General features: G+C 39.2%; 1 protein-coding gene and 1 pseudogene across 7 annotated transcripts in view; both read left to right on the top strand.

Annotated features, from left to right (window-relative positions):
* RAPGEF4 (Rap guanine nucleotide exchange factor 4) overlaps positions 1-19,960 on the top strand; it is a 355,797-nt gene extending 335,837 nt beyond the window's left edge. For all 7 annotated transcript variants that reach the window (XM_043992057.1, XM_043992055.1, XM_043992056.1 and 4 more), the window contains 2 exons: positions 14,049-14,103; positions 18,424-19,960. In XM_043992057.1, coding sequence (XP_043847992.1) covers positions 14,049-14,103; positions 18,424-18,551 — 183 coding nt within the window. In that variant the 3' untranslated portion in view covers positions 18,552-19,960. The remainder of the gene's footprint in view (positions 1-14,048; positions 14,104-18,423) is intronic.
* Positions 17,732-18,417, top strand: LOC122746454 (annotated as a pseudogene).
* Positions 19,961-26,044: the final 6,084 nt, after the last annotated feature.

Here is a 26,044-nt window from a genome sequence, read left to right as displayed (position 1 = left end):
TGCACCAAGGGCAATAAGGTAAAATGCCTAATGGTAGGTATATTCATGTTGGGCTAAAGCACATTTTGCCACACATAGATAACCCATCCAGCTCTCCATCTGTGATCTTTTCACAAGAAAAGTGGATCTGGGGTTTTATTGGAATTTCTCTCCCACAATTTGCGTGGCACAGAAAGAAGGAATGGAAATCCCGAAAGGCATTTCACACCAGACATCTCTCCAGAAACTGGGCCTTCCTCTCCCAACTTCCATCCTAAGTGCTGGAAGCACTTGGTCACAAGGGTTATTCTCTCAGTTTAAGGAGAAATCCCCTGCCTCCTGCTCAACATCATAATAGTCAATCAGAGAAATCAGTTGTTCTTGGGGTTTTGGTGATTGTGACTCCAGAGGTTGCACCTACACAGGGAACTGAAGTTCCCAGGACATTCAAGAACCCAGGTTGCTCAGCCTCCCATGGAGTGGAACACATTAGCAGTAGACCACAGTGCCACCCGATTCCCCTGCCTGCCCCCCCAGGCTTTTTATTGAGCTTCTCCACCCTTGAGGTGTGAGATTGGTTTTCAGGTTTTATGGATAGGAACAAAAGAGAATTCACACTCTGATCCTTATGCAAAAAAGGGGGGGCATTCTTTCATTTTTTTTTTTTGGAACATAAAGAGGTATTCAAAAAGTGTTTGAATAAAGCCCTTAGTAGCTTTCTATGGCATCCATGAATATTTATAACATTTAGGAGCCTAGACTAGGAATGGATTAGCAGATAATGTGTTGGCCTGCTGCCACCCTACCAGGCTGCATAAAGCTGAAAGGGTATTGTTGCATATATATATATATATATATATATGTGTGTGTGTGTGTGTGTATGTATATGTATATATGTATATGTATGTATGTATGTATATGTATGTATGTATATGTATGTGTGTGTGTATATATATATATATATATATATATATATATATATATATATATATATATATATATATATATAGCATGCTGATAGTCACAGTTGCTACTGTATTATGTGCCTGGTTCTATTTCAGACATACCCATATTTAGGTTTATTTCTTTATCAATATCATTTTTAAACTAATAGTTTTATTTGGCACGAGAAGACTGGTGCAAACTTCTAAACATGCATCATCTCTCCTTGAACGAAAAAGAATGTTTCTGAACCATTATTTTTTGCTTTGAGAATTGTAACTGAAATCCAGCCCTTCCAATCCTGCCAAGAGTAGAGAAATAAAAGATCCTACCTACCCAAGCTACAGGAAAAAGCTATAAAATCATTTATGACATTTACTCATTGTAGTACGTAAAGCAGTCTAAACTCAGGTCTTACAGATGCTTTAAATCAAATCAAGACATATTTATTGAGTGTCTGTTGTAGTTGAGACACCGTCCAAGGATGAACATGTGAGTCATGCCTTGAGGTTCCTTCCTCCCTCAAGAAGTTCATGATCTAGTTGCTGAGACAGAACATAATAAATGTGGGGAAAATGAGTTGAATAACCATGACATATTTACATTGGAGTTCAGTGATCCTATTAAACACATTTAGGTGTCTTCTTTTTTGTTGTTGTTGTTCGTTTGTTTGTTTGTTTGTTTGTTTTTGCGGGGCAATGGGAGTTAAGTGACTTGCCCAGGGTCACACAGCTAGTAAGTGCCAAGTGTCTGAGGCCGGATTTGAACTCAGGTACTCCTGAATCCAGGACCTGTGCTTTATCCACTGCGCCACCTAGCTGCCCCTAGGTGTCTTCTATGTGTAACAAATCCTAGGTGATAAGGATGTAAAAAACAAAAAACAAAAACAAGTCACAATTCCTGTTTCGTCAAACTTCTATCCTTAATAGAAAAAAGCTCCGAGGGCAGGAATTGTTTTTTGTTTTGTCTTTGTATAGCACTCCACACATATACCTATATACACATATATTGTACAATATACCTATCCTGTATCTGGGATGTTAAATATTTTCACTTGTTAAATAATTATTGAATTGACTTTTCCTCAGGGAGCTTACAATCTAGCATGGGGATAAAGCAAATTACCCAAGACACAAAATAGAATCTAAAAAGTGCTAGAGTTAATTATAGCAATAGAAGAAATGCCTCAGAGAGATATTGCCAAATGAACAGTGCAAGTCCTAAGTTCAAAAGGGGTTTAGAGGGATCCCTGTGGACAAAGGCTTCTAAGAAAGCCTGAGGCCCTTTTCTAAATTGGTAAAGTGCTGTCTAAATACTTTCTGTGCTTCTATTGTGAATTTTCCCCAAATCTTCAAAAGCTTGCTGCTGCCATACAGGCTTCTGTGCACAGATAGATAGGTAAGCAGCTCTGCTGCTGGTTTCAGCAATGTGAATTCTTTCTGGCACCATCTTTTCTGGACCACATGGAGTTACGGTGTGGGCTGGATATAGAAAACTGTTCACCGTTTTTACAACCTACTACTCAACACCACCAGGGGCAGCTCATTCCACTTCTGTATGGCTGATTGGTGGAAGGCTTTCCTTCCTTGACCCTAAATTTTCCTCTTTGTAACTTCTACCTGTTGCTTCTAGTTCTGTCCTTTGGAGACAAATACAATTAATCTCATCCACGTGACTCCCATTCAAGTCTACAACTGTCATGTTTCCTCAAGTCTTCTCTTCTCCAGGCTAACCAAACCAAGTTCCTTAAACAGAGTCCCCTTGGCCATTTATTTGAAGGCCTTCACCACCTTGCTTGCCTTTCTCTGCAAGCTATCCAGTGTATCAGTGTCCTACCTAAAACGCGGTACTGGTAACTGAGCAATACTCCAGATGGGATGTGATCAGGATGGAGGACAGGAGGACTCTCCTCTACCTAGTCAGAGAAGGAGAGGGCAAAAAGAAAAGTGAGGAAAGAAGGAAAGTAGTAAGGAAAGATAAAAACTAGGGATGGAAAGGAGAGAGGGAAAGAATGTTTTATTAGGCAGAGTAGCAAAGGAAATTGAAATTAAAATTAGCTGTGCAAATCTAATTGGTATGTTAAGCTGTGCTAAACTGAAATGAGTGAGGAGAAATGAATGAGATGACTTTTTTTTTTGGGGGGGTGAGGCAATTGGGGTTAAGTGACTTGCCCAGGGTCACACAGCTAGTAAGTGTCAAGGGTCTGAGGCTGAATTTGAACCCAGATAGATCCTCCTGAATCCAGGGCTGGTGCTCTATCCACTGCCTAGCTGCCCCAATGAGATGACTCTTGTAATTTACAAATCTGTATAGAGGTCATACTTTCCCCAAATGGTCCAAAAGTTTATATGGCTCAATTGTATCAATCAATCAACATTTATCAGGTGATTACAGTGAATCAGGCATTATACTAAGCTCTGAGGATTCAAAGAAAGACAAAACACAAAATCAGTCCCTGCCCTCAAGTAGCTTGCTTCTTAATGGAGATAATATGTAAATTAACAGGAACATTCAAGATACATCCAGAAATTGAGGAGGGTAGTCTTAAAGAAAAGGCCCAAGTGGATTGGGGGTGGGGAAGACTAGGAAAAGGCTCATGAAGAAAGTAGCATTTGTCCTGACCCTTGAAGGAGCCAAGGTTGGCAAGAGGCAAGAGTGAGGAGGGAGGGAGAGCATTCTAAGAATGGAAGGCACCAGTGCAAAGGTATGAAGGCAGAATATGTAGGAGATAGAAGGTCATGCATGGTGATCATCAGACAGACCAGTTTTGTCTAGAAGAGAGAATACACAAAGGAAAGTAATGTGCAATAAACCAGCTAAGGAGGACTGGAGCCAGCTTGTGAAGAGCTCTGAATGCCAGAATAGTTTTATTTTATTGTAGAGGACAGCACCATCCTCCCATCCCTTAGACTAGCAACCTAGGAGTCATCCTGGACCCCTCATTGTCTCTCACACCCCATGGACCAGTGGTTTCGGAGGCTTGTTGATTTAACCTTTGCAAGATCTCTTGAATATGTCCCCTTCTCTCTTCTATCACTGCCACCACTCTAGTGCAGACCCTCATTATGTCAAACCTGGACTACTACAATAGCCTGCTAAAGTGAGAAGTGGCTAAGGGTTTGGGGGGAAAGAGAATGAGTTCTGTTTCTGACATGTGGAGTTTAAGATGTCTAATGGGCATCCGATTCAAGATGTCTGAAAGGCAGTTGGAGATAAAAGACTGGAGATCATCAGAGAGGTCAGGCTGGAAAGGTAGATTTGAGAATCATCAGCATGAAGATGGTAATTAAATCCCTTGGAGCTGATGAGATCACCAAATAAAGTAGTATAGAGGGAGAATAAGGGCCCAAGACAGAACCCAGAGGACAGTTAAAGAGAGTGATCTGAGTGCTGTTGTTCAGTCATTTCAGTTGTCTATATTATTTTTTTTTCAAAAAGCTGGAACAATTTACTTTTTGTCCTGCAGTTTTCATTTTAGATTTCTTGAAATAAAGCTCTGAAAAAAACAGGCTTTTAAAAAGCCCATTGTGGGAGCAGCTAGGTGGTGCAGTGGATAAAGCACCTGCCCTGGATTCAGGAGGATCTGAGTTCAAATCTGGCCTCAGACACTTGACACTTGCTAGCTGTGTGACCCTGGGCAAGTCACTTAACCCCAATTGCCCCACCCCCACCCCCAAAAGAGAGAGAGAGATGAGGCAAAGTTCTCAGCTGAGAGAGTGGGGGGTGGGGGAGCCATAAGAGCTTTAAGAAGGGATGAAACATTTTGGAAGAGCCACTGTGGAGTGGGATAGTGACTTAATAAGGGAGATATAGTAGGATTTCCTAGCAACAGTAAAGGCCTAATTGAGGTTGTATAACAAAGTCGTAGTGGACCCAGTCAGAATGGTTGTGTGATTTTTCTCTACCTTTGTTCAGTAGCATATGTTTAGGATTGAAATCAGAAAATAGTAGGAGTCATCTAAAGCTGAGACTTTGATGGAAGCAATCAGTTATATGATTTCCTCAAGAGAGGAAAACTATGTAGAGTTGAATTGATTCACCAAGGAGTCAAGATGGGGAAAGACAGAGGTATTGGGGAGATGGCTTGGGAGAGAATTGAGGGGTCAAGAGATTGGAGGTCACAGCACAGATGAAACCTAGGCTTATGCAAGAGAAGGCAGAGAGAGAGAGAGAGAGAGAGAGAGAGAGAGAGAGAGAGAGAGAGAGAGAGAGAGAGAGAGAGAGAGAAGAGAAGAGAAGAGAAGAGAAGAGAAGAGAAGAGAAGAGAAGAGAAGAGAAGAGAAGAGAAGAGAAGAGAAGAGAAGAGAAGAGAAGAGAAGAGAAGACAGAAGAGATAAAGGGAGAGGTGAAAAGCTAATAGATTATGATCAGATAAGGGGGTTTCAAAGTTCTTGAACATGGAGGTGGTACTTTTGTGGGTGATGGCAAGATCAAGGGTATGACCATGTTTGTGTGTGGCTGAGATGGGGTAGAGAAGTAGCTTATGTAAGTATTTAAGAAAAGTTTGTTAACTTGTTGGAACTTCTGAGTCTTAAAGTGGGTCCCAAGCAGAGTCACATGGCAATAGAGACAGGCATCATGGGGGTACTGGATGGAGTACTAGGCTCAGTCAGAAAGACGTAACTATAAATTTGAAATTAGGAATCCCCAAAGGGATCCCTTGTAACGGTTTTCTGACTAGAACTCTAGATCAGGGCCAGGTTTGCTAATGGAATAAGACAACATTTATTTGGTAGATGCTGGGATGTAAAGTCTGTCTGTACACAGACACAGACATACATGTTTTAAATTTTTCAGTTGCCCAGCATCATAGAAACTTGCTGGGTTTGCTTATAGAGACTGTGCCTCCTAGCAGGGGTGGGAAGTCTTGGGTAATGCTACCTGGCTCTGTCCCTGTCTTGCCAGTTAGATCATGAAGTCCACATACTTTTAACCTCAGTTGCTTCCAAAATAAATGTGAATAGCAACTTGCTGTTTGCCTAACATGAGAATCAGAGAATTGAAAAATATTGCTGAAGTTCCATGGTACAGTGGAAAGAACTAAGTGTTTGGAGTCAGAAGACCTGGATGCAAGTCTTGTCTCCCCTACTTCCTACCAGTGGAAGTCATTTAAACTTTCTGGGCCTCAGGCTCTTCAACTGTAAAATGAGGGGGTTGGATTAGGTCTCAAAGACCCCTTTCAGTTCCAAATTGCTGGCCTTTTATTTCAGCTCTTTAGCCCAAGTTTATTCTGATGCACCCTTGAGGGGAGGAGTTGTCTGGCGATGATTGGAGGGCTACCTAAATGCTAAATCCAGTCCTTCTTTGGCATGATAAAACCCTACCACAGTCATGGGATTTTTTGCAGAGAAGTTGGCAGGGTTTATTTGCTCCTAACCAGGTAGCATACCACTGGCAGTATTGTGCTGACCTAATGAAGCAAAGAAATAGACCCCCATGCAAAAGCAAGGTTTGAATTTTGAAGATATAACTAAAGTTACCTTTGAGTGCAATTAAAAAGGATACATCAAAATTAAAAGCATTGTTAAAATTAATCAAAGATTTAGAAAGGTAGAACCGAACTCTCGAGCTGAAAATTACTGATTTAAACAATTGTTCTCACATTTTAAACTACATAATGAGGTAAAAATTACGAAGCTTCAGAGCATAGCTCTAAAGAGTAGTCTAAAACTGAAGTCAGAATGAAATGTTTTAGCTTTCAAAACTAAAAAGCAGAACAATTACTTCCTACAAAATGGTATAGGAAGAGGTTTCTGACCCCTGCTAATTGTTTTATTATTCTTCAGAGGGGAATACAGGCAGCATTTCCCAGGGTTTCCAGTAATTACACTCCATTCAATATCAGAAGAATTACAATAATTCTGCATGGAATATACTTGTGCCCTTCAGATGCAAAGCCTTTGGAGAAGTGGAAAAAACAACTTAAAGTAAATTAGCATGAAAATTATCGTAGTTACTGTTTATTTGAGGGCTCCATATATCAGAGGCTAATTATACATTGTATGCCACATTTTCTTGAAGGTAGTTGTAATATATTTCTCATGCTGACCAAAAGATGTATGAGTTTTAGGGTCCTTTATGAAAGTACATTTGAACTTTACCGATTCTTTGTCCATGAGAAAATATCTGGCCATGGACAGTTCAGGCATGTCACTTAATGCTTACCAGTGTCCTCAGAGTAGCAGTAGTCACCGAGATCTTAGGAGTATTCTTTTTAATATAAAAAATTGGGAATCTTCTATGAATCATTTTCATCTTGTATGAATTGGGTTTTTTTAAAGACCATTGAGTCTCTCTCAAGATTCATTTTCCATAGTCTGGTAAGGCGAGAGGCCAGGGGGAGGTGCAGGGGGTGGGGGGACCATGACAGCTCAGGGCTTGAGAGTCACTTTCCCTGTGTGGAGGGAGTCTTATCAATTTTCTTGCTATTGTTAAAGTTAATTCACCATCTCTATAGAGCCACCTTTAGAATATAAGCAGCAAAAGCCTCATTGAAGCAGCACGCAAAGATTGAGGGGTCGTCACTAATGTTAAAATGCCATGTGCAAAAAAAAATCCATATTCCCTGCTATGGAATGATGTTTTCTCAAATATTATATATATATATATATATATATATATATGTGTGTGTGTGTGTGTGTGTGTACATATGTCTGTATATACATATATATACATATATGTAAAATAATTCAAACTAGGAAGAAATGAAAACAGAAAATATTTCCTTCCAATCATCTGAATTTAACCAAAAGGCTTTAAAAAGAATTAATATTAACCTTGAAACGTACTTTACCTTAGAAGGCTAATAGACTTGAAAGGACAGTAAATCACACATCAATGTGTAGCAGCACATTAGAGGTAGAATGTTTTTATAGAGAGAGATTGACTGCACCTGTGATTTCATTGTTATAGGGAACTCCCAGGTGGACAAACTCAGTGTACCCAAGCCATTCAGAGTCTTAGTTGCCAGAACAATAAGAGGTTAAGCAATTTGGCCACAGTCACCCAGCCAGTAGGTGTCCAAGGCGGGACTTGAAACCAAGTATTCCTGGCTGCAAAGCTTGTTACCCACACCTACAACCACACCCTATCTACCTTACTGCCTATTTACCTACTTACCTACATATGTATGTGTGTGTGTGTGTGTGTGTGTGTGTGTGTGTGTGTGTATGTAAGTATAAAGATATAGATATAGATACAGATTTAGGTGTACATGTAAGTATATATACATACTTCTGTGTGTTTATAAACACACACACACACACACACCTGCCTGCAGATCAGCTTAACTAGTATTTCTCCAGCACCAACCACGGGCCCAGTACTTCTTGTTTTTATTCCTCTGATCCAAGACGATGTAGATGTAGATAATGTAGATGTAGATGTAGGGATGTGGGTAGATATGTAGATATATAGGTATAGATATAGATATGTAAAGATAGAGATGGACAGACAGACAGTTAGATAGATAGATAGATCTGCCTGCAGATCAGCTTAACTATTATTTCTCCAACAACAACTTATGGGCCCAGGACTTGTTTTTGTTCCTCTGGCCCAAGTATATAAAGCTGCTTACTGAGATTTAAAAGAAGTATATGGTAGGCCTTTGCCCTCAGGAAGTCTTATAATGAGTTGATCAAAATTGTCATGCACTTCCTAGAAGACAACAGCCCCTGAAGAAGGTTTTGAAGTGTTGACATTTTTAGTGCTTGTCCCATTACATCTAGAATTGTGACTGCTTCTATTGACTTTTTTTTTTACAAGGGTGAAAGAATAAGAGGAGTTTACTAAATGATAGCAGTACTATTTTAATAACTATAAAGGATCATGAAGAGAACCACAGTATAGTTGTTTGTTTGTTTGTTCTTTTAAGTACTGAACTTGGAATGAGAAGATCTGGGTTTGAATCTTGCCTGCATTATTTCCTGCCTCTGTGACCTTAGGCAAACTATTGACCTATTTATGCTCAATTCCTCATCTGAAGAATTGGAGCAGGGTGGGGTTGGATCAGGAGGTCTCTAAAGGTCCTTCTGGTTATAAATCTATTGTCCTATATGAATCAAATAATGGGAATCTTTTATCCACTCTCTGTAAGAAGTCCAAGTGAAAGATGAGCCTATTGATATATTCTTGAGATGTCTCACTGCTATCTGTTCCCTCTCCTTCCTGCCAGCTCATTAACCCTGATATTTGGTGAACTAGGAATTTGCAAATATCCCAGGCAGAAAATTACCAAGAAGGGGCTTCTTCACAAAAAGTTCCTAGTTCCATAAACTTTGTTTTGTTTTTGTTTTTGTTTCTGTGGGGCAATGAGGGTTAAGTGACTTGCCCAGGGTCACACAACTAGTGTCAAGTGTCTGAAACCGGATTTGAACTCAGGTCCTCCTGCATTCAGGGCCAGTGCTTTATCCACTGCGCCACCTAGCTGGCCTCATTCCATAAACTTTGTATCTAGTATTTTCCCTTCATAGGATTTAGAGCTATGTAGAATAGGAGACAAATGCTAGATTTGGAGCCAGGAAGACCAGAGTTCAAATTCTGCTTCAGACAGTAGCTAAATGACCCCTCAATAAGTAATTTAACCTCTTTCAGCCTCAGTTTCCTCATCTATAAGATGGAAATAATATCACCTAACTCCCAGGGTTGTTTTGAGGATGTGTTTTTCAACCCTTAAAATGCTATACAGGTTTAAGCTAGCTTAAGATGGTAGAGACTTTTGTAACACTTTGTATAAATGCTAGTTATCCTCATCATTATGCTACTAATCTTCTATTATATTTATTTACTTATTTTACCATCCATTTTTAAAAGTTAAGAATTCCCAATTTTCTCCCTCCCTCACCCATTGAGAAGGCAAGCAATATGATATTACTTATATGTGTGAAATCATGCAAAACACATTTGCATAATAGCCACGTTGCAAAAAAAAAGCAAGAAAAATAAAGTGAAAATAATATACTTCAATTTGCATTCCGAGTTCATCAGTTCACTCTCTCTCTGGAGGTGGATAGCATTATTCATCATGAATCCTTGAGAATTGTCTTAGATCACTGTATTGATCAGAGAAGCTAAGTCTTTCACAGATGATCACCATCATGATATTGTTATTGTGTACAATGTTCTGCTTCTGTTCACTTCACCTTGCATCTTACTATTATTATTAATTAAAGGCACAGAAACACACTAGTTGATGTTGGTTGCTATAATATCAGCCTGGCAGATAGATTTTTTAAATCTCCGAAATTTTCAAAAGCCTTTCCTAAAAAGTGTCTTACAAACAGAGCTTCTGTTAAGCCAATATCAATAACTTATGAAATACAGTACCAAAGCTGGGGACTAGATTTTCTATTTATACTTTCACTCAAAGCTCTAATATTGTTTTCTTTTTTAAAAAGCCCTATTCTTGTCTGTTTGTTTTATTTGCCTTTTAAACTGGGCCCCACTGACACAGACTTACAGCCATTGCTGACCTATATGATTTCCCAAGGCAATAGATGATTTGATAGGGTCTCTAGTTGTCTTCATAATCTCTACATTGCTCTTTGATTCTAAATCCTACAGTTCTATAAGCCTATCATCTCATATCCTCATTTCCCAACCATCAGTCTATCATCCATCACCTATCTGCAAACCTTACTTCCACAGAGCTTTACTTCTTAAAAACTGGTGGACTTCTAAAACTAACTTCTTAATCCTGTGCCTTACTTCCCTATTGATATTTGACTTACTCGAAGTCTTATTTAGGTTGGGAAATACTGATTTACATCACAGCATAAATCCTTCTGTAATAACCATGTGAAGGATCAGCCCTACAGCTTAAGCATTGACCCTAAAGTTCCATGTTTTGATGGATGTCATCATACCCGCTGCAGGCCACAGGCAAAAGAATCAAGAGGAGGAAACAGTGCACTCCCACATCCTCTTTTGGTGTCGTTTTTTTCATCTCTTGTTCTCTGCCTTTCCCAGACGCCCTGGCTACAGAGGATCCCAGCTATCCCACAACTAAAACTCTCCATCCAGCCCTTCTCCCTGGGAGGTGCCCCCATACACACACACACAAACTCCCTGGGAAGGGGCCCCTCTCTCCACACTCTTTATCAAAACTTACTTGAATGTCTCACTCTGAAAATGAGCTACCCTCGATTGGCTGTTAGAAAGGCTTTGATAAGCTCTTTCCCTGTACGGTGTCAATGGCTTCAAGGAGTTCAGTGTGTTACTCCTCCAAGGTACATTTGCAATAAATAGCAAAGGCTAAAATTCCTTAACCCAAAGGAATGGGGGAATTTCTGGCATCAGAACAGAGAAGTGGAAGAGATTATTTCTTTGAGAGGGGGAAATCATCAGCTATAAATATACCACCTGTGAATAAGGCCAGCCTGGCCATACAGCTAACGGAGAAATTTAATTGAAATAATGTTTGGTTATATTTTTAGAATTCTTACATGAGTTTTTATAGGTTAACTCCTAAATATTTTATGAATTTTATGATACACACATACATACATACATATACATATATATATATATATATATATGTTTTTTTATTAATCAAAGAAGCTCAGAGCCTCAGAGGAACTCAGAGGCCATCTCTTCTTCTTCTTCTTTTTTTTGCATGGCAATGAGGGTTAAGTGACTTGCCCAGGGTCACACAACTAGTAAGTGTCAAGTGTCTGAGGCCGGATTTGAATCCAGGCCTGAATCCAGGGCCAGTGTTTTATCCACTGCGCCACCTAGCTGCCCTGAGGCCATCTCTTCTAAACTATAACTGAACTCTGTAACATCCCCCAAAGCAATCATCCTGTTTATATTTGAAGATACCTCCTCCAAGAAGGGAACCTTCTATCTCCCATGATAACTCATTTCCCTTTCTTATAACTCTAATTTGTTAAGAATTTTTCCCTTAAATCAACCTATATTTGTCTCTTCAAACTTTCAGTTATTGCTTTTGGGTCCATCTTTTGGGACCAAACATAATTAGCCTTTCAAATGTTTGTCCTAAAGACAGCCTTCATATTCCCCCTAATATTTCCCTTCTCATGGTTAACATCCCCACTGGTTCTTCCAAACAATTCTGTTAAAGTCCCTTGAAATACTTCTCAACCCCATCCTCTATTCCCAGTGCATCATTCTGTGATAGGAGAACTCCTTTGGAAGGCAATAAGAAGTTAACTGAAGGAGAAATAAAAAAGGTACCATTTGTGAAGACGCTTAAGTCCTAGGTTTTTAAAGCTGCCCATAATCTCTCTCCCACCCATCCTTCCATATATCTTTAATATTACTTCCCTTAACAAATTCTATCTTCTAGCCAAACTACTAGGTCTACTGGTATTTAGTCCTGTCCACTTCCTCATGATTCCATTTGGAGTTTTCTTGGCAAAGACACTGAAGTGGTTTGCCATTTCCTTCTCCAGCTCATTTTCTAGATCAGGAAAGTGAAGCAAAAAGGGTTAAGTGACTTGTCCAGGGTCACACAGCTAGTATGTAGGTGAGGGCAGATTTGAACCGAAGAAGATAGTCTTCCTGACTCCAGCCTTGGCACCCTATCCACTGCACTACCTAGTTGCCTATATTAGGTCTACTAGTTCTTGTCTCACTTTAGCGTACCATCTTCTGTATTTCCCTGTGTCTGTAATACTTTCCTTCCTCATCTCTACTTCTTAGAATCTTTAGCTTCTTTTGATGCTCAGCACAAGTTTCAGCTCCTATTCCAACTCTTTCCTTCATCCCAACTATTCCTCTCTACCCCCACCATACTTACAAATACTCTTTCCCCCAGCAAGTCACCTTCTATATGTCCTTTGCAGACTGTATTCAGTCCTTATCACTTAACTGAAAATGCTTCAGTTCTCCAAAGTTCCTAATGATCTTTCCATTGCCACATTCGGCAGCCTTTTCTTAGCTCTTATTCTTCTTGACTTCATTGAAGCATTTGACACAGTTAGCCACCTTTTTCCTCCTAGATATTCTCTCCTTTCTGGGTTCTCATGACACTGTCCTCTTTGCTTTTCTGCCTATTTAACAACTTTGACTTAGTCTCCTTTGCTGATTCATCATCCATATGGAGCTCCTTGGTATACCTCACAGCTTTGTCCTGAGTCCTCCTCTGTGTTCTCTTGACACTCTCCCCCTTGGTGATCTCATCAATGTCATCTATTCAATTATTATCTCTCTTGATGACTTGTATTTGTTTTGCACGTTATAAAATGGATTTGTTGGTATACAAATTGTCTCCTCTAATAGAATGTAAGTTATTGAAAGAAGGCATTATTTCATTTTTGTCTTGGCATCTCCTGGGCCTAGCGTACTGTGTTGGTTCACAGTAGGCACTTAACATTTTTTTAGGTGAATTGGAACAAGGTCAGGATAAACTCTAGTTAAAATAACTAACACTTCCATGTAGAGGTTGATTTTATGAAACCATATTCAGGCTCTTCTCTTTTAGGATGTTTTCTTGGGTCTTCTCCAGTTCTAGGGCAGTTGCAATATTGATAAATATGATTACTTTGGTCCCAGGAAAGGAACATGAAAATACATCCATTGCAATGAACTGTTTGTTACTGTGGTTCAGTCATTTTTCAGTTGTGTCTAACTCTTCCTGTTTGGGGTTTTCTTGGCAAAGATACTAGAGCAGTTTGCCATTTCCTTTTCCAGCTCAGATGAGGAAACGGAGGCAAACAAGGTAAAGTGACTTGCCCAGGGTCATATAGCCAGTAAGTGTCTGAGGCCACATTTGAACTCAGGAAGATGACTTTATCCACTGTGCCTCTTAGCTGCCCACAGCGAGGCATAGGCATAGGGATAATGCTGCTTTGGCTTTTCTTCCCTTTTTTTAATCAAAAAAAAAAAAAAGGAACACAGATGTAGAATGAGATTAGAACTCTCCTAAAACATCTTACCTTAAAAGATGAATTTCTCATCTTTGTGGATTTTTAGTTTTTTCCTAAAGTAATGTAATTTGAAATAATGTTATTTTTAAATTATTCCTGAGAAGCCCCGGGGTCATATATATTACATAAGGTATGGTTTCTCATTACACCAACTATAGCTTCAATAAATAATGGTTGTTTTTCTTGGCAGGTTCCATCACTTGCTACATTCATATGCATTTTTTTCCCCCTTCTTTTTAGCGCATGATTGCTAACACGGTCAGAACGGTGAGGTACTGCAGGAGCCAGCCCTTCAGTAAGTTATACACTGTGTCCTACAATCTGAGTCTGGATGGCATGACTGTTTTTAATGAGAATATTAATAAAGCTTGAGATGCTGGTAACTTGGTAACTATATCAAACACTTTGAACTCCAAACTCCAAGAGGACTCAGGGCCTTCTCTTGAATTTAGTTTGTTGCAAAGCTAAGCACTAAAAATAAGAAAACCATTCTAAGAATGAATTTAATGGGGAAAATGAGTTTAAGAATATTGTTTTAATGTTCCTCACATGGCCTTTGAAGCTATATAGGAAAAGATGAAGACAAGCTTGTCCGGCTAATCCAGCCTTATCCTAGCTTTTCCTCTGACTCATTGTTTGATGTTGGGTAATTCACTTAAACCCTTTATGACTCAGTTCCATCATCATTAAACAGAGGAAGATAATATTTATCATCTTTCCAGGAGTATTGTGAGAATTAATTAATGTTTGTGATATATTTGCAAAAGGTGCTATGCAAAGAAACACGATTTTTGTTCACTATATTCACCAGATGAATCGAATGTTTGGGTTTTTTTTTTAATTTTTGTAAAGACACCAGAGTAATTGAAACAATAAAATATACTATCAGAGTCACAATAAAGCAGTGTCACTGAATTCAGCCAGGGGCACCATATTATCATGGCACCTTGGTTCTGGCTTTGATGTGGGTCTTGTGTAGGTAGGCTGGTACGTGGGTGAGAGAAATCTAGTTCGCTAGAACTGGGGTAGAGAAGGAAGGAGGTGTACTTTGTGGTACATTTTTTTTGGTGGTTGACTTCATTTCATTAGTCATTTCTAAAAAATTGGATATTAACTCATATAGAGGTGACCCCATAAGTCTAGTTGGTGCCCTCCTCTCTGGTAAATACTTTGAAGAGTTGTTGCCTTTATAGACATAAAGATTGTCATTATCACTAGGCATTAGGATGATTTCTGTTACTATGATACATGACAATAAATATAACTAACATTTGTGCAGTGCTTTATGGTTTGCAAAGGAGTTCACATATGTTATTTCATTTGTTCTTCACAATAGCCCTGTGAGGCAAGTGCCGTAGATATTACCCCCACTTTATAAATGAGGAAACTGAGGCACAGAGTGGTTAAGTTATTTGCCAAGCTTGTGTCAGAGGTAAAATCTAAGCCAAAATCTTCCTTACTGCAAGTCCAGTACTCTAATCACCAGGCAATACTGCATCTCTGTCAAGGTATCCCAGTAGATAGATATCGCATGGGGCAGAGCTATTTCTTTTCTTGCCTGCACTTCAGCTAGGTAGGGTTACATAACATTCCAATGCCCTATTAGTACCCATTTTTATTTTAGATTCAGTGCCAGAGGAGAAAAGGAACTAGGGAAAAATACTGTGGATTAGCATGGTGAAGATTGGCACCTTTGGGGAATTGAGGCTTAGAAGTGGGCAAGGAGACACCATCTCTAAAGGACAGATGCCTTTGCCTTCTTGAGTCCATTATTTGCTCCACCATGAGGACAGGTCAGAGTAGCCACCATACTGTCCCATGCAGAGTCTGTCAGGATCTGTGAGTGACTGGCCTTTGTCAAAGAGCAGCAATCAGATGATGAAGGAAGAGGCATCTCTGGAGCCACCACTGACAATTCCATAGGCCTTCCTGGAAATGTCCCCAGCATGAAGGAGAGAGTGAGCCCCCAGGGATTTGCACATTTGCATTCTGCTCCATTTTCTCCAAGAGGAGAAGGAAAACCAGTCTGTAAAATAATGTGGACTGCATTTGTTGAAGTTAGCTGTCACTGCTGGTAAACAACAGCTGCTCAGCTCTGAAGTCAACAATCTATAGATAAAGCTATAGGAATAGAGTCATAAACATTGCAAGACTATAGACAATGTAATTACAGTATATTGTACGTGGAGGGTATATTGCCAGCAAAAAAAAAAAAGAGATGAAATTAAACACAATGTGTTCCTTGCTCAGTCCAGAGAGGGATTAATTCTAGATGATTAGTATCCTGATGAGTTTCTTCTTATACCAAGTAAGGGCCTCTGAATCCACATGATGTTCTCTGGTTGGCCCTAAAATGCTCTCTTCATGCAAATGTACATTCCCTTTGCCTTTGGGAATGGTGAGAGAAAAGGGATGAGGGCACGTGTGTGTGCGTGTGTGTGTGTGTGTGTGTGTGTGCGTGTGCGTGTGTGTGTGTGTGTGTGTGTGTGTGTGTGTGTGTGTGTGTGTGTGTGTGTGTGTTGGAGGTGATCAGGGAGAAGCAGAGGGTCTCCAAGAGGCAGCATGACATGGAGGAAAGAGCCTGAATTGGGATGTGGAGTCCTGCCCCTACCACTAATCCACCTTGTGGCCTTAGACACAAGTGACAACAATCTCTGTGGGCCTCTAATAAATGTAAAAGGGTTGGGCTAGGTGATCCTTAGACCTCCTTCCCCTGCAGTGCTATAAACCTGCAATTCGAGGAGTTCTACCATAGAGTAGTACAGCATTCTCTGCAGCCCATGCACCAGCTAGGTCAGGGAATGTTGTTTAGCAGGAAGAGTAGCGTCAACCCTCTGGGTTGAGGCTTTATTAATTAATTAATTTGTTTGTTTGTTTATTCATTCATTCATTTATTTATTTGTTTGTTTGTTTGTTTATTGAGGCAATTGGGGTTAAGTGACTTTCCCAGGGTCACACAGCTAGGAAGTGTCAAGTGTTTGAAGCCTGATTTGAACTCAGGTCCTCCTGAATCCAGGGCTGGTGCTTTATCCACTGTGCCACCTAGCTCCCCCGAAGCTTTATTTTTTTTAAGTAGAAAAGAGTGGTATAATAAAAAGAGCCTTGAACTATGGAAGACTTGGAACCACATCCTAATGTCATCAATTACCAGCTGTTTTTACATCGGTTAAGTCGCTGAGGCTCAATTTCCTCATCAGTAAAATGAGAATAATGCCTGAACTGCCTCCCTCATGGCCATTTATAGATGACATTTATAAACCACAATGGAAACGTTAAGCTTCTCTTAAGTACAGAGAGGCCTCGATAAGGGCAAAACAGGTACTTTTATAGCAAGGGAAGTGAACATTTGGTATCATGAATCCAGCCACTCCAGGAGTGGCATTGGGACAAAAGTAAATATTTCAATTTTGTAGGCAGGTCGTACAAGCAAGAGAGGAAATTGCATCTTCAAACTCAGGCTTACTTCTTTAACCTTGGCCCAAATGAAAATTAAAAACAGTAGTCGGTAAACAGTGGAACACGCAGCTAGCATAGGCTAGACCAATTCTTACCTAGGGAAGAAAGAAAGGATATATATTTAGGTTTAAAGTTAGATTGATGGGAAGAAGGAAAAAGACAAGTCAGTAGATTTTTGTATATTATCAGAATTAGATGTGCTCTCAGAGGATCGCTTTGATTTTCACTCAGGTAAGATGCTAGGGAAAACATCCAACGAGGAAGTTTGGAATAGGAAGAGAAAATAATTAGGAGAAATTACTTTTAATATCTCCTATTAAAATATTAATAAATTAAAATATAAAAATAGTGCAATGACTATTTTCAGATAGACATGAAAATAGTACAGTAGCAACTTCTCAATGGCTAGGGGTGCCTTGAAAGTCTTACTGACAGTAGCTGCCTTTGGGGTGGGACAAGGGGTGATCATGGCATCTATTCTGGTGAAGGAATACTAGGATGTCCCTGATGGCACTGAATGTCACCGCAAGACCTATGTCACCACCAAGATGGGTGCTGCTGTTGGCTTGGTGACATCTGCCTACCACCTTGTGTTTTTCCCACCTGAATCAGTTGCTGAGGGAATGTTAAGGGCTGGGAAATTTATGTTCTCCATGGCTGCAGTAGGTGCCATATTTCGGATTACTTCCTGTGTCAGTGCTCAACTTCGAGAAAAACCAAATGACCCCTTGAACTACTTCTTTGGTGACCCTCAGATCCCGAATGCACAACTATACCACTGGGGCAGCAGCGTGTATATACATGGGCACTGCTGCTGCCCTTATGAAGATGGGCAAAATGGAAGAATGGAAGCTGGCCAGTGGGTGCCAAATCTGAGCCAGAAATGACTTCATCGGGTGCTTTGTAAAAAAAAAAAAAAAAAGATTGATATATAGTAACCTACTTTCTGTTTCCCCAGAGTTTCCTCATTCCATCCTCATGTTAAATAAAACTTGAGACAACTTTAAAAAAATAAATAAAAATGAATTTAAAAATTTAAAAAAATAAAGTCTTACTGACTCCCCACATTAAAGGTAGTAAATAGGTGAAAAGAATAAAGTCATTTAATATCAAATGGGTTGACTGTGTAATAACTTTTGCTCTTTCCCTTTGTCATCAGATCCTGATGCAGCTCTTGCTAATAAGAACCATCAGGACGTCCGGGGTTATGTCCGACAATTAAACGTGATTGACAACCAGAGAACATTATCGCAGCTGTCACATAGATTAGAGCCTCGTAGAGCATGAACATTTAAAGGGACTAAAACAACGATTCATTTCCGGTCTACTATCTGTTAAAAAAAAAATGCCATTTCTATTACAACTATACTGCCATACAGAACTTTACAAAACAAACAAAAAATGAGTGAAAACAATCCCTGGGCAGTGCCCAGCACCAGCTACATGGCAATGAGGCCAGTGTGGCACTGTGGAAAGAGTATTGAACTAGGTCCCAGGAGACCTATATTCTAGTCTCAGCTCTGCCCCCAACTAGCTGTGTGGCCTTGGGCAGCTCACTTAATCTCTCTGAGCCTCCGTCTCCTCATCTATAAAATGGGGATAATAAGAGCTGTTCTGCCTACCTCACAGGGCTGTTGTGAGGATCAGAAGAGATCGGGTATGTGAAAGTGCTCTGAAGACTCTCAAGCACTTACCTGAACATGAAATATTAGAAAGAGAGGAACACATTTGGCTTATGAAATGCTTGTACACTGTAGCTTCAGGAATGCCCAGGTGGTGTGCAGCTTCATCCATTCTGAAGTCCACCACCATCTTTGCTGTACTATCAATAAAAACCATAGTAAAATCCAATAGATCTACATACAGCCAGTGACAGGCATATGGTAAAATCCCTACCTGTTTCCAACACCTGTGTATAGGAGTAAGATATGTCACTGGCAGAAATAGCAAGGAACTTCTCGAAGAGAGGGCAGTAGTAATAGATCCCGTGGTTCTGAATCCAAGAGGTTAGATGTCATTAACAAAGATCCATGGGAGATCAAGAATAGAGGTAATGATGGCATTCTTGTCCTCATGGCTTCACCTTTGAGAGAACTTGACTTTGCATACTACTGTATGACATTCAGGCTGTTTATGTGAACTTGGAAAAACTGGTCTCTACTTTTTTGAAGGATAACTAGAATTCTATTTATGTTTACAATATAACCTTTTTAAACGACCAATCAGGATTACATAGAAATTCCAGTACTGAGGTTGTTAAAATTGCTATAGCAAAGGTAGAAAATTACATTGAAAAAGAGCACAATATGCACAAAGCATTTTTTTTCAAAATAAGAATATTTTCCTGGGCATTAAAAAAAAACCTTTACTATCAACTGCAAATTGTTGTTACTGGCAAAAAAACAAACAAACATATTTTCTGGACTTATTACAGATATCTTAATTTTCAGCAATCATTTTGCACTTTCACGTAGAATGTAAATAAAAGTGTTTATTCAATTAAAGTTATAAAGTATTTATTTGCTACAGAACCAGTATTGTGCCAAAATCATTACTTTTTTATTTATTTTATTTAGCATGTAACTGGAGTACAGGTTTTTATTTCATTTTTGTAATTTGGCAGCATTTAATGTGCAGGAATCATGTCATGTGTGTATCTTCTGTAAATAGCATCCGGCATCTTCATTAAATAGAAATGATGAAAAGATGTGCCTGAGTCTTTATTTAAAAAAAAAAAAAGAGGCAGGGAAGGGGAAAGGAGGTTCAGACCTATGATTTCATCAGTTTAAAGAATTCCTGTTGGGTAATCTCTCTCTACCAATGCAGATCTGCTTGTGTTCTGCAACTTAACATCTTAGAGCCTGAGAGGTTAAGCGATTGATGCAGGTCACACAGCCAGGGGTAGGATTTGAACTGATGTCTTACTAACTGAAAGGCAGGCTCACTATTTTCTACACCATGCTTTCTCTCCTTACCAGCCATTCATTTACTTACTCTCTTCCTGTGCTACCAACGTTGTCAGGGGTGAATTGATTTTGAAAGGAGCACCTTAGAAGATATCCACAACTGTTTTCTTTGTCTGACCCATTTGTCACAGTTTGAAAAGAAGGTGACCACAAATCCACCTGAGGCCCCCTCTCATTAATGAACTCTAAAGCTACCTGGGTTCTAGACATACTTTAGGTCAGCAAAATATAGCTCATGAGGCCCCTTCCTGATGTTTTCCTTTCACCAGATGAAGCCAGGAAACATAATCTTTAACGTTTGAAACATGTGATCAAACAGAGTTGGAAAGTAAATAACAAGGAAAAAATCCACTGTCCCACAGATACCCACATGACCAGCAGGAGAGAGAGCAAATACATCTGTAGAAATCACATGCTAGAACATCTCTCAAGTCCTGAAGATATTCATTGTTCTCTGCAGAGCTGCTCAATTGATGGGCTTTCTCCACTAGATTGTTCCTTTAGATGATGTCTATCAAAAACCATCAGGGCACTTAGTAAATAGTTCATAAATTATCCCTTTGATTCTGTGATAGGTCTACCATCACCCTCCAGATGCTTAATAAAATATTTTATGAAGAAAAGATTTCTAATGCTCTTAAAATTCCAGACAGAAGACTCCATGAATTAATAGAGAAAAAAGACTCCATCATTTTGTTTTAAATTTCATGTGTAGTCTGCATCAAAGAAAGTCCTATTCCAGTGTCTCAGCCTGGCATGGAAGTAATCCTGAGTTCCTGGAGGAAATGTCTTTAAACACAAACTGTGGTGGGTCCCTCCAAGATGAAATTTTTTATCTACAGCAGTTCAGGAAGACTGATTCAAGGGTTATAGAGGTGCTGTGATCTACACCAGTGAATCGAGAATCAACAGAAATAAAATTTTAGAGACTTTTATAACTTTTTTGGGGGGTGAGGCAATCAGGGTTAAGTAACCTGCCCAAAGTTACATAGCTAGTAAGTGTCAAGTGTCTGAGGCTGGATTTGAACTCAGGTCCTCCTGAATCCAGGGCCAGTGCTCTATCCACTGCGCCACATAGCTGCACCTCTTTATAACATTTTAAAAGTACTTATCACAGTGCCTGCCAGTAGGTAATATGTATTTAGATAGATGATAGATAGATATAGTTTAGAGATAAGATAGAGATATGTGTATATCCTATGTATACACATACACACACACACACATATATATGTGTGTGTGTGTGTGTGTGTATATATATATATATATATATGCATGTATTCCTTTCTCTCTCCTTTTAAAGATGAAGTAAATTTGCCATTTAAATTTCATGGGCGTGTTAGTGTTGGAATTATATGTGGTTGATAAATGAAATCCAAGAAAAATGTTTTTCTGACTCTTGAAAATAATAATAATAGCTAAGATTTATATAGTGCTTTTAATGAAGGTATATAAAGCACATGTATTATTTAATTTCATCCTCACAACAATCCTATAAGGTGGGTGCTATTGTTATCTCTATTTTACACATGAAGGAACTGAGGCTGAGAAATTAAGCAATTTATCAGAATTTGAACTCAGGTTTTCAAGACTTTAAGACCAATCACTCTATCAGCTGTGGCAGTAAATGCTTCAGTAAATCTTAACTTATAGAAGCTGTTATTTAAAATTAAACCCAATTAAAGCTTCTTATCATAGGCAAAAATGTTAACATTTGATGAACTACTACAACTACAGACATTGAGAATGAGCCTTAAAGGTGTAGCAATTCATTTTATGTACAGAATATAATCTAAATGTACCAGGAAAGCATAGATCTACACATGTGTCTACACCGCTACCAAATAGATTTCCCTGAAGTACAAGTCTGATCATTGTATTTCCCTGCTCCAGAAGGTTCAGTTGCTCACTATTGCTCCTTGGTTAAACTACAGATTCCACTGTTAGTGATTTAAAACCTTTTGCCATCTGGCTCCAACCAGATTGATTTCCCATTTCTCCCTCTCCTGCATTTTCTGTTTCAGCCAAGCTGACTTGCTTGGATTGTCCATACACTGCATTCCATGTACTATCTCCATCCCTTCTCCCAGGCTCCTTCCTACCTCCATCCTTGCTCTCCCTCCTCACCTTGAGCTCTTGGAATCTTCATCTCCCTTCAAGGCTCCACTCAAGAGCCATTTTCTATAAGAGAAAGGAGATGACTTTAAGTCCCAGTTCCCCTAGTTTTTTGCGTGCCAAAAATTCACCTATATTTTATTTGTATTTTCTGTTTCCTTATCTTTGTAACATGTTCTTTTCCTCCAATAAAATATAAACTCCTTAAGGATAAAACCTGGTTTTCATTTAATTCTTTCATTTTTCTTTTGATTTATATATCTAGCACATACATAGCGTAGAACCTGGCACCTAGAATGTAAGTTGCTGTCAATTTTTTTTATGGGGCAATGGGTGTTAAGTGACTTGTCCAGGGTCACACAGCTAGTAAGTGCCAAGTATCTGAGGCTAGATTTGAACTCAGGTCCTCCTGAATCCAGGGCTGGTGCTCTATCCACTGTACCACCTAGCTGCCACGTAGTTGCTGTCAAATTTTATTGAAATGCCCTGCTACAATAAGTCAGGATCATGAAAAGATGTTGAATAATCTCTGTGGATACCTTGTACTATATTACATAGGCATAAGGTAAGGGTAACAAGGTGGCTTTATGATATTACAAAATAACATTAGGATTGACACCCTGAATGCCCATTGACATTATCATTAAGATGGTAATTGCCAGAGTGGGCTGGATCCATGACACTTCCAGGATTCCTCCTAACATTATGACCAAAGGGGAAAATGTTGTCTAGTTTTCCTGGCATGCACTTGAAAAGTTAGTGATGTTCTCCTGCCCCCCATCCACCTGCAAAATATGTAACTCTCTTCAGTAACTCATAATTTATATATCCATGTAGGGGACCTAATGATTTTTTCATTTATATTTTCAGTGAAACAATCTTTAGGGATAATGAACTCCATTAATTTATTATTCATTATCTGAAGTGGCATTCATCCCCAAACCAATATCCAAAGTGTATCCTCTAGTTCAAGTAGGATTTCCATGTTAACCCTATACAATCAATCAATCAATCAATCAATCAATCAGGAAGAAAACCATTTATTAAATGCACTGCTGCACTATTATTGCTATACCTGTTAATACCTTTTAAAAAAGCTGTTTAAGTCTGGCTGATAATCAGTGGGAAGCACCCTAGTGGAGGTTCATAAGCAACAGTACTAGAAATGCAGCCCCTCAAAGTGACCATGGAATACTGAGTAGAGGTCAGCCCCAGAGGACTTGTTGCACACATATAGAGACATAGAAGACATTTCAAGGAAAATGTAGGAGGGAAAAGCACTCACCTACTGGAGAGCACCAGGGAAAGCCCCCCTTAGAAGTTAGAGCTTGAGCTAAGTCTCAAAGGAAACCAGGAATTCCAAGATAAGGAGGGAAATAAGGAGGGAGCACATTACTTCAATGATTTTTTTAGGCTTTCAGATTTCACTTGAATCTCATCACAACTCTGTGAGATAGAGGCTACAAATGAAGAAATGGAAACTTGGAGAAGTTAAGGGATTTTCCTAGAATCCCAGGCTACTAAGTGTTGTGGGGAGGCTTCAAACTCTGGTTGTTGCTGCCTTTCAGCCTAGCATGTGATTTATCATTCAGCACAGCCACTGTTCAGCAGTAGTATTTCTAGACCTTACCTTTTAAAAATCAGCTCACACACACACACACACACACACACACACATGCGCACATGCACATACATGCACACACACATGCACACACAGGCACACGCACACATCCATGCTTTTCATCCTTTTGGACATTCTGGATCTTCTCTGGCTCAGGTTAGTTTTTCCTGTGAGGGACTGAAAGCGGGCAAGCAAGGAGAGCAACCAGAATCGTAGGCAGTATTCTGGGCCTAAGTTCATCAAGACTTGGACGAAAGGAAAAGTTCTTTGTCTTTATTTTACAATATTTGAACATGCTCGGTATTTTGATAGCATTTTTGGTCACAGGTGTATAGCGAGAACGTGCCTTTTGTAAATAGCTTGTAACAGAGGTGTCAAACATATGAGTTGCATCTGGCCCACGCTGAAGCAGGTAAAAAAGGTAATTGGGAAATATTTAACAAAATAAATAAAAATGCAATAAAACATAGATGATATATTTTAAAATTAAGTCAATATGCAGCTTGCAGGAATTCTTACATATGAATTAATTGGCCCCTTTTTCCATTTGAATCTGATACCACCAGTCTATAGGGGTATTTAGATGGGACAGTGGATAGAATACCAATCCTGGAGTCAGGAAAACCTGAGTTCAAGTCTAGCTTCAGACACTTAACTGGGAAAATCACTTAACCTCTCTTTGCCTCAGTTTCCTGATCTATAAAATGGGTATAACAATAGCACCTACTTCCCAGGTTGAGCCTCACAACAAGCTCCTGGGGTTGTTGATGAACTTATACCCTTGTTGAAGATTGTTATGAAGTTAAGATGAGTTAATAATTGTGAGGTGCTTAGCACAGTGCCTGGTACATAGTAAGCACTATGTTATTGTAAATGGTGGTGGTGGTAGTAGGAGTAGGAGTAGGAGTAATAGTAGTAGTGGTAGTAATAGTAGTAGTAGTAGCAGTAGTAGTAGTCGCAGTCGTGGTAGTAGTCGTAGTAGTAGTAAAACACAGTCTTAAATCCCTTTGTGGGTTTTAGCTAATGTATAGAGGCCATGATCTTACAAAGAGGACCAGGGTTCTTTCCACTAATTGAATCACCTTATACTTCAACACGCAAAGCTCACGTGCCACTTTTCTGCCATGCTGACATAACATTACATGATCTTCTCTCATTTAATTAGCTTGGCAAATTACTTTCTGAAAGACCTTGCTCTATTTGAAAAAGTGTCTATTGTTTTAAGTGACTTGCCTTTGTTTCTCAAGGCTAGGCCAATTCTGAATCTATTTAAAAATATCCCTTCCCCTGCCACTTGGCACCATTTTTTTGCAGGGAAATGAGGGTTAAGTGACTTTCCCAGGGTCACACAGCTAGTTAGTGTCAAGTGTCTGAGGTTGGATTTGAACTCAGGTCCTCCTGAATCCGGGAGCCACCTAGCTGCCCCCCACCATTTTGCTTTTAACATGCTATTGCCATATTCTGACTTACATTCATCATTGTTTAAAATAAACACATAATGTACAAAATTAATAAATAAATTTACCTTTCTTTTAGTTTTCATTTCATTCACTAAATACTTATTGGGTAGCAACTTTAAATACTTATAATATTTACACTTAGAATATGAATATTACTTTTTTTTTGGGCTGGACATGTTGTTTCTTCCATGTAGGGAACTCATAATGAGGAACTTCTTCTCTGGATGCAGATTGAGCTTTACTGTGCCATTAATAGACTTAGAGAATTCTTTGGGGGCACTAAGAGTTTAAGGGACTTCCCTAGTGTGTGGCAGAAGCAGGAGTCTTCCTGACTCAAAGACCAAGTCTCTCTGCAATATACCTCTTTGCCTCTCAAATTTTAATAAAAATATTTTAAAATCTTATCAATGTGGGCATTCCCTTCACGTGATTATCACAACCTGTCCAATCTATCTAGGTGGTCTCATCCTATGCAATTCTTGTCCAGGTCTGTTTATAAATCTTCTACAGAAGATTTACCCAGGAGGTTGGAGGTCTTCATCTGTTAATATTTCTGAAATACAAGTATAATAGTAATAATAATAATTTTTATTATTATGTAAGCACTTTATAGATATT

Source organism: Dromiciops gliroides, chromosome 3, assembly GCF_019393635.1.
Source record: "Dromiciops gliroides isolate mDroGli1 chromosome 3, mDroGli1.pri, whole genome shotgun sequence".
Classification (NCBI taxonomy): domain Eukaryota; kingdom Metazoa; phylum Chordata; class Mammalia; order Microbiotheria; family Microbiotheriidae; genus Dromiciops; species Dromiciops gliroides.
This window is presented reverse-complemented; position numbering and strand designations above follow the sequence as displayed.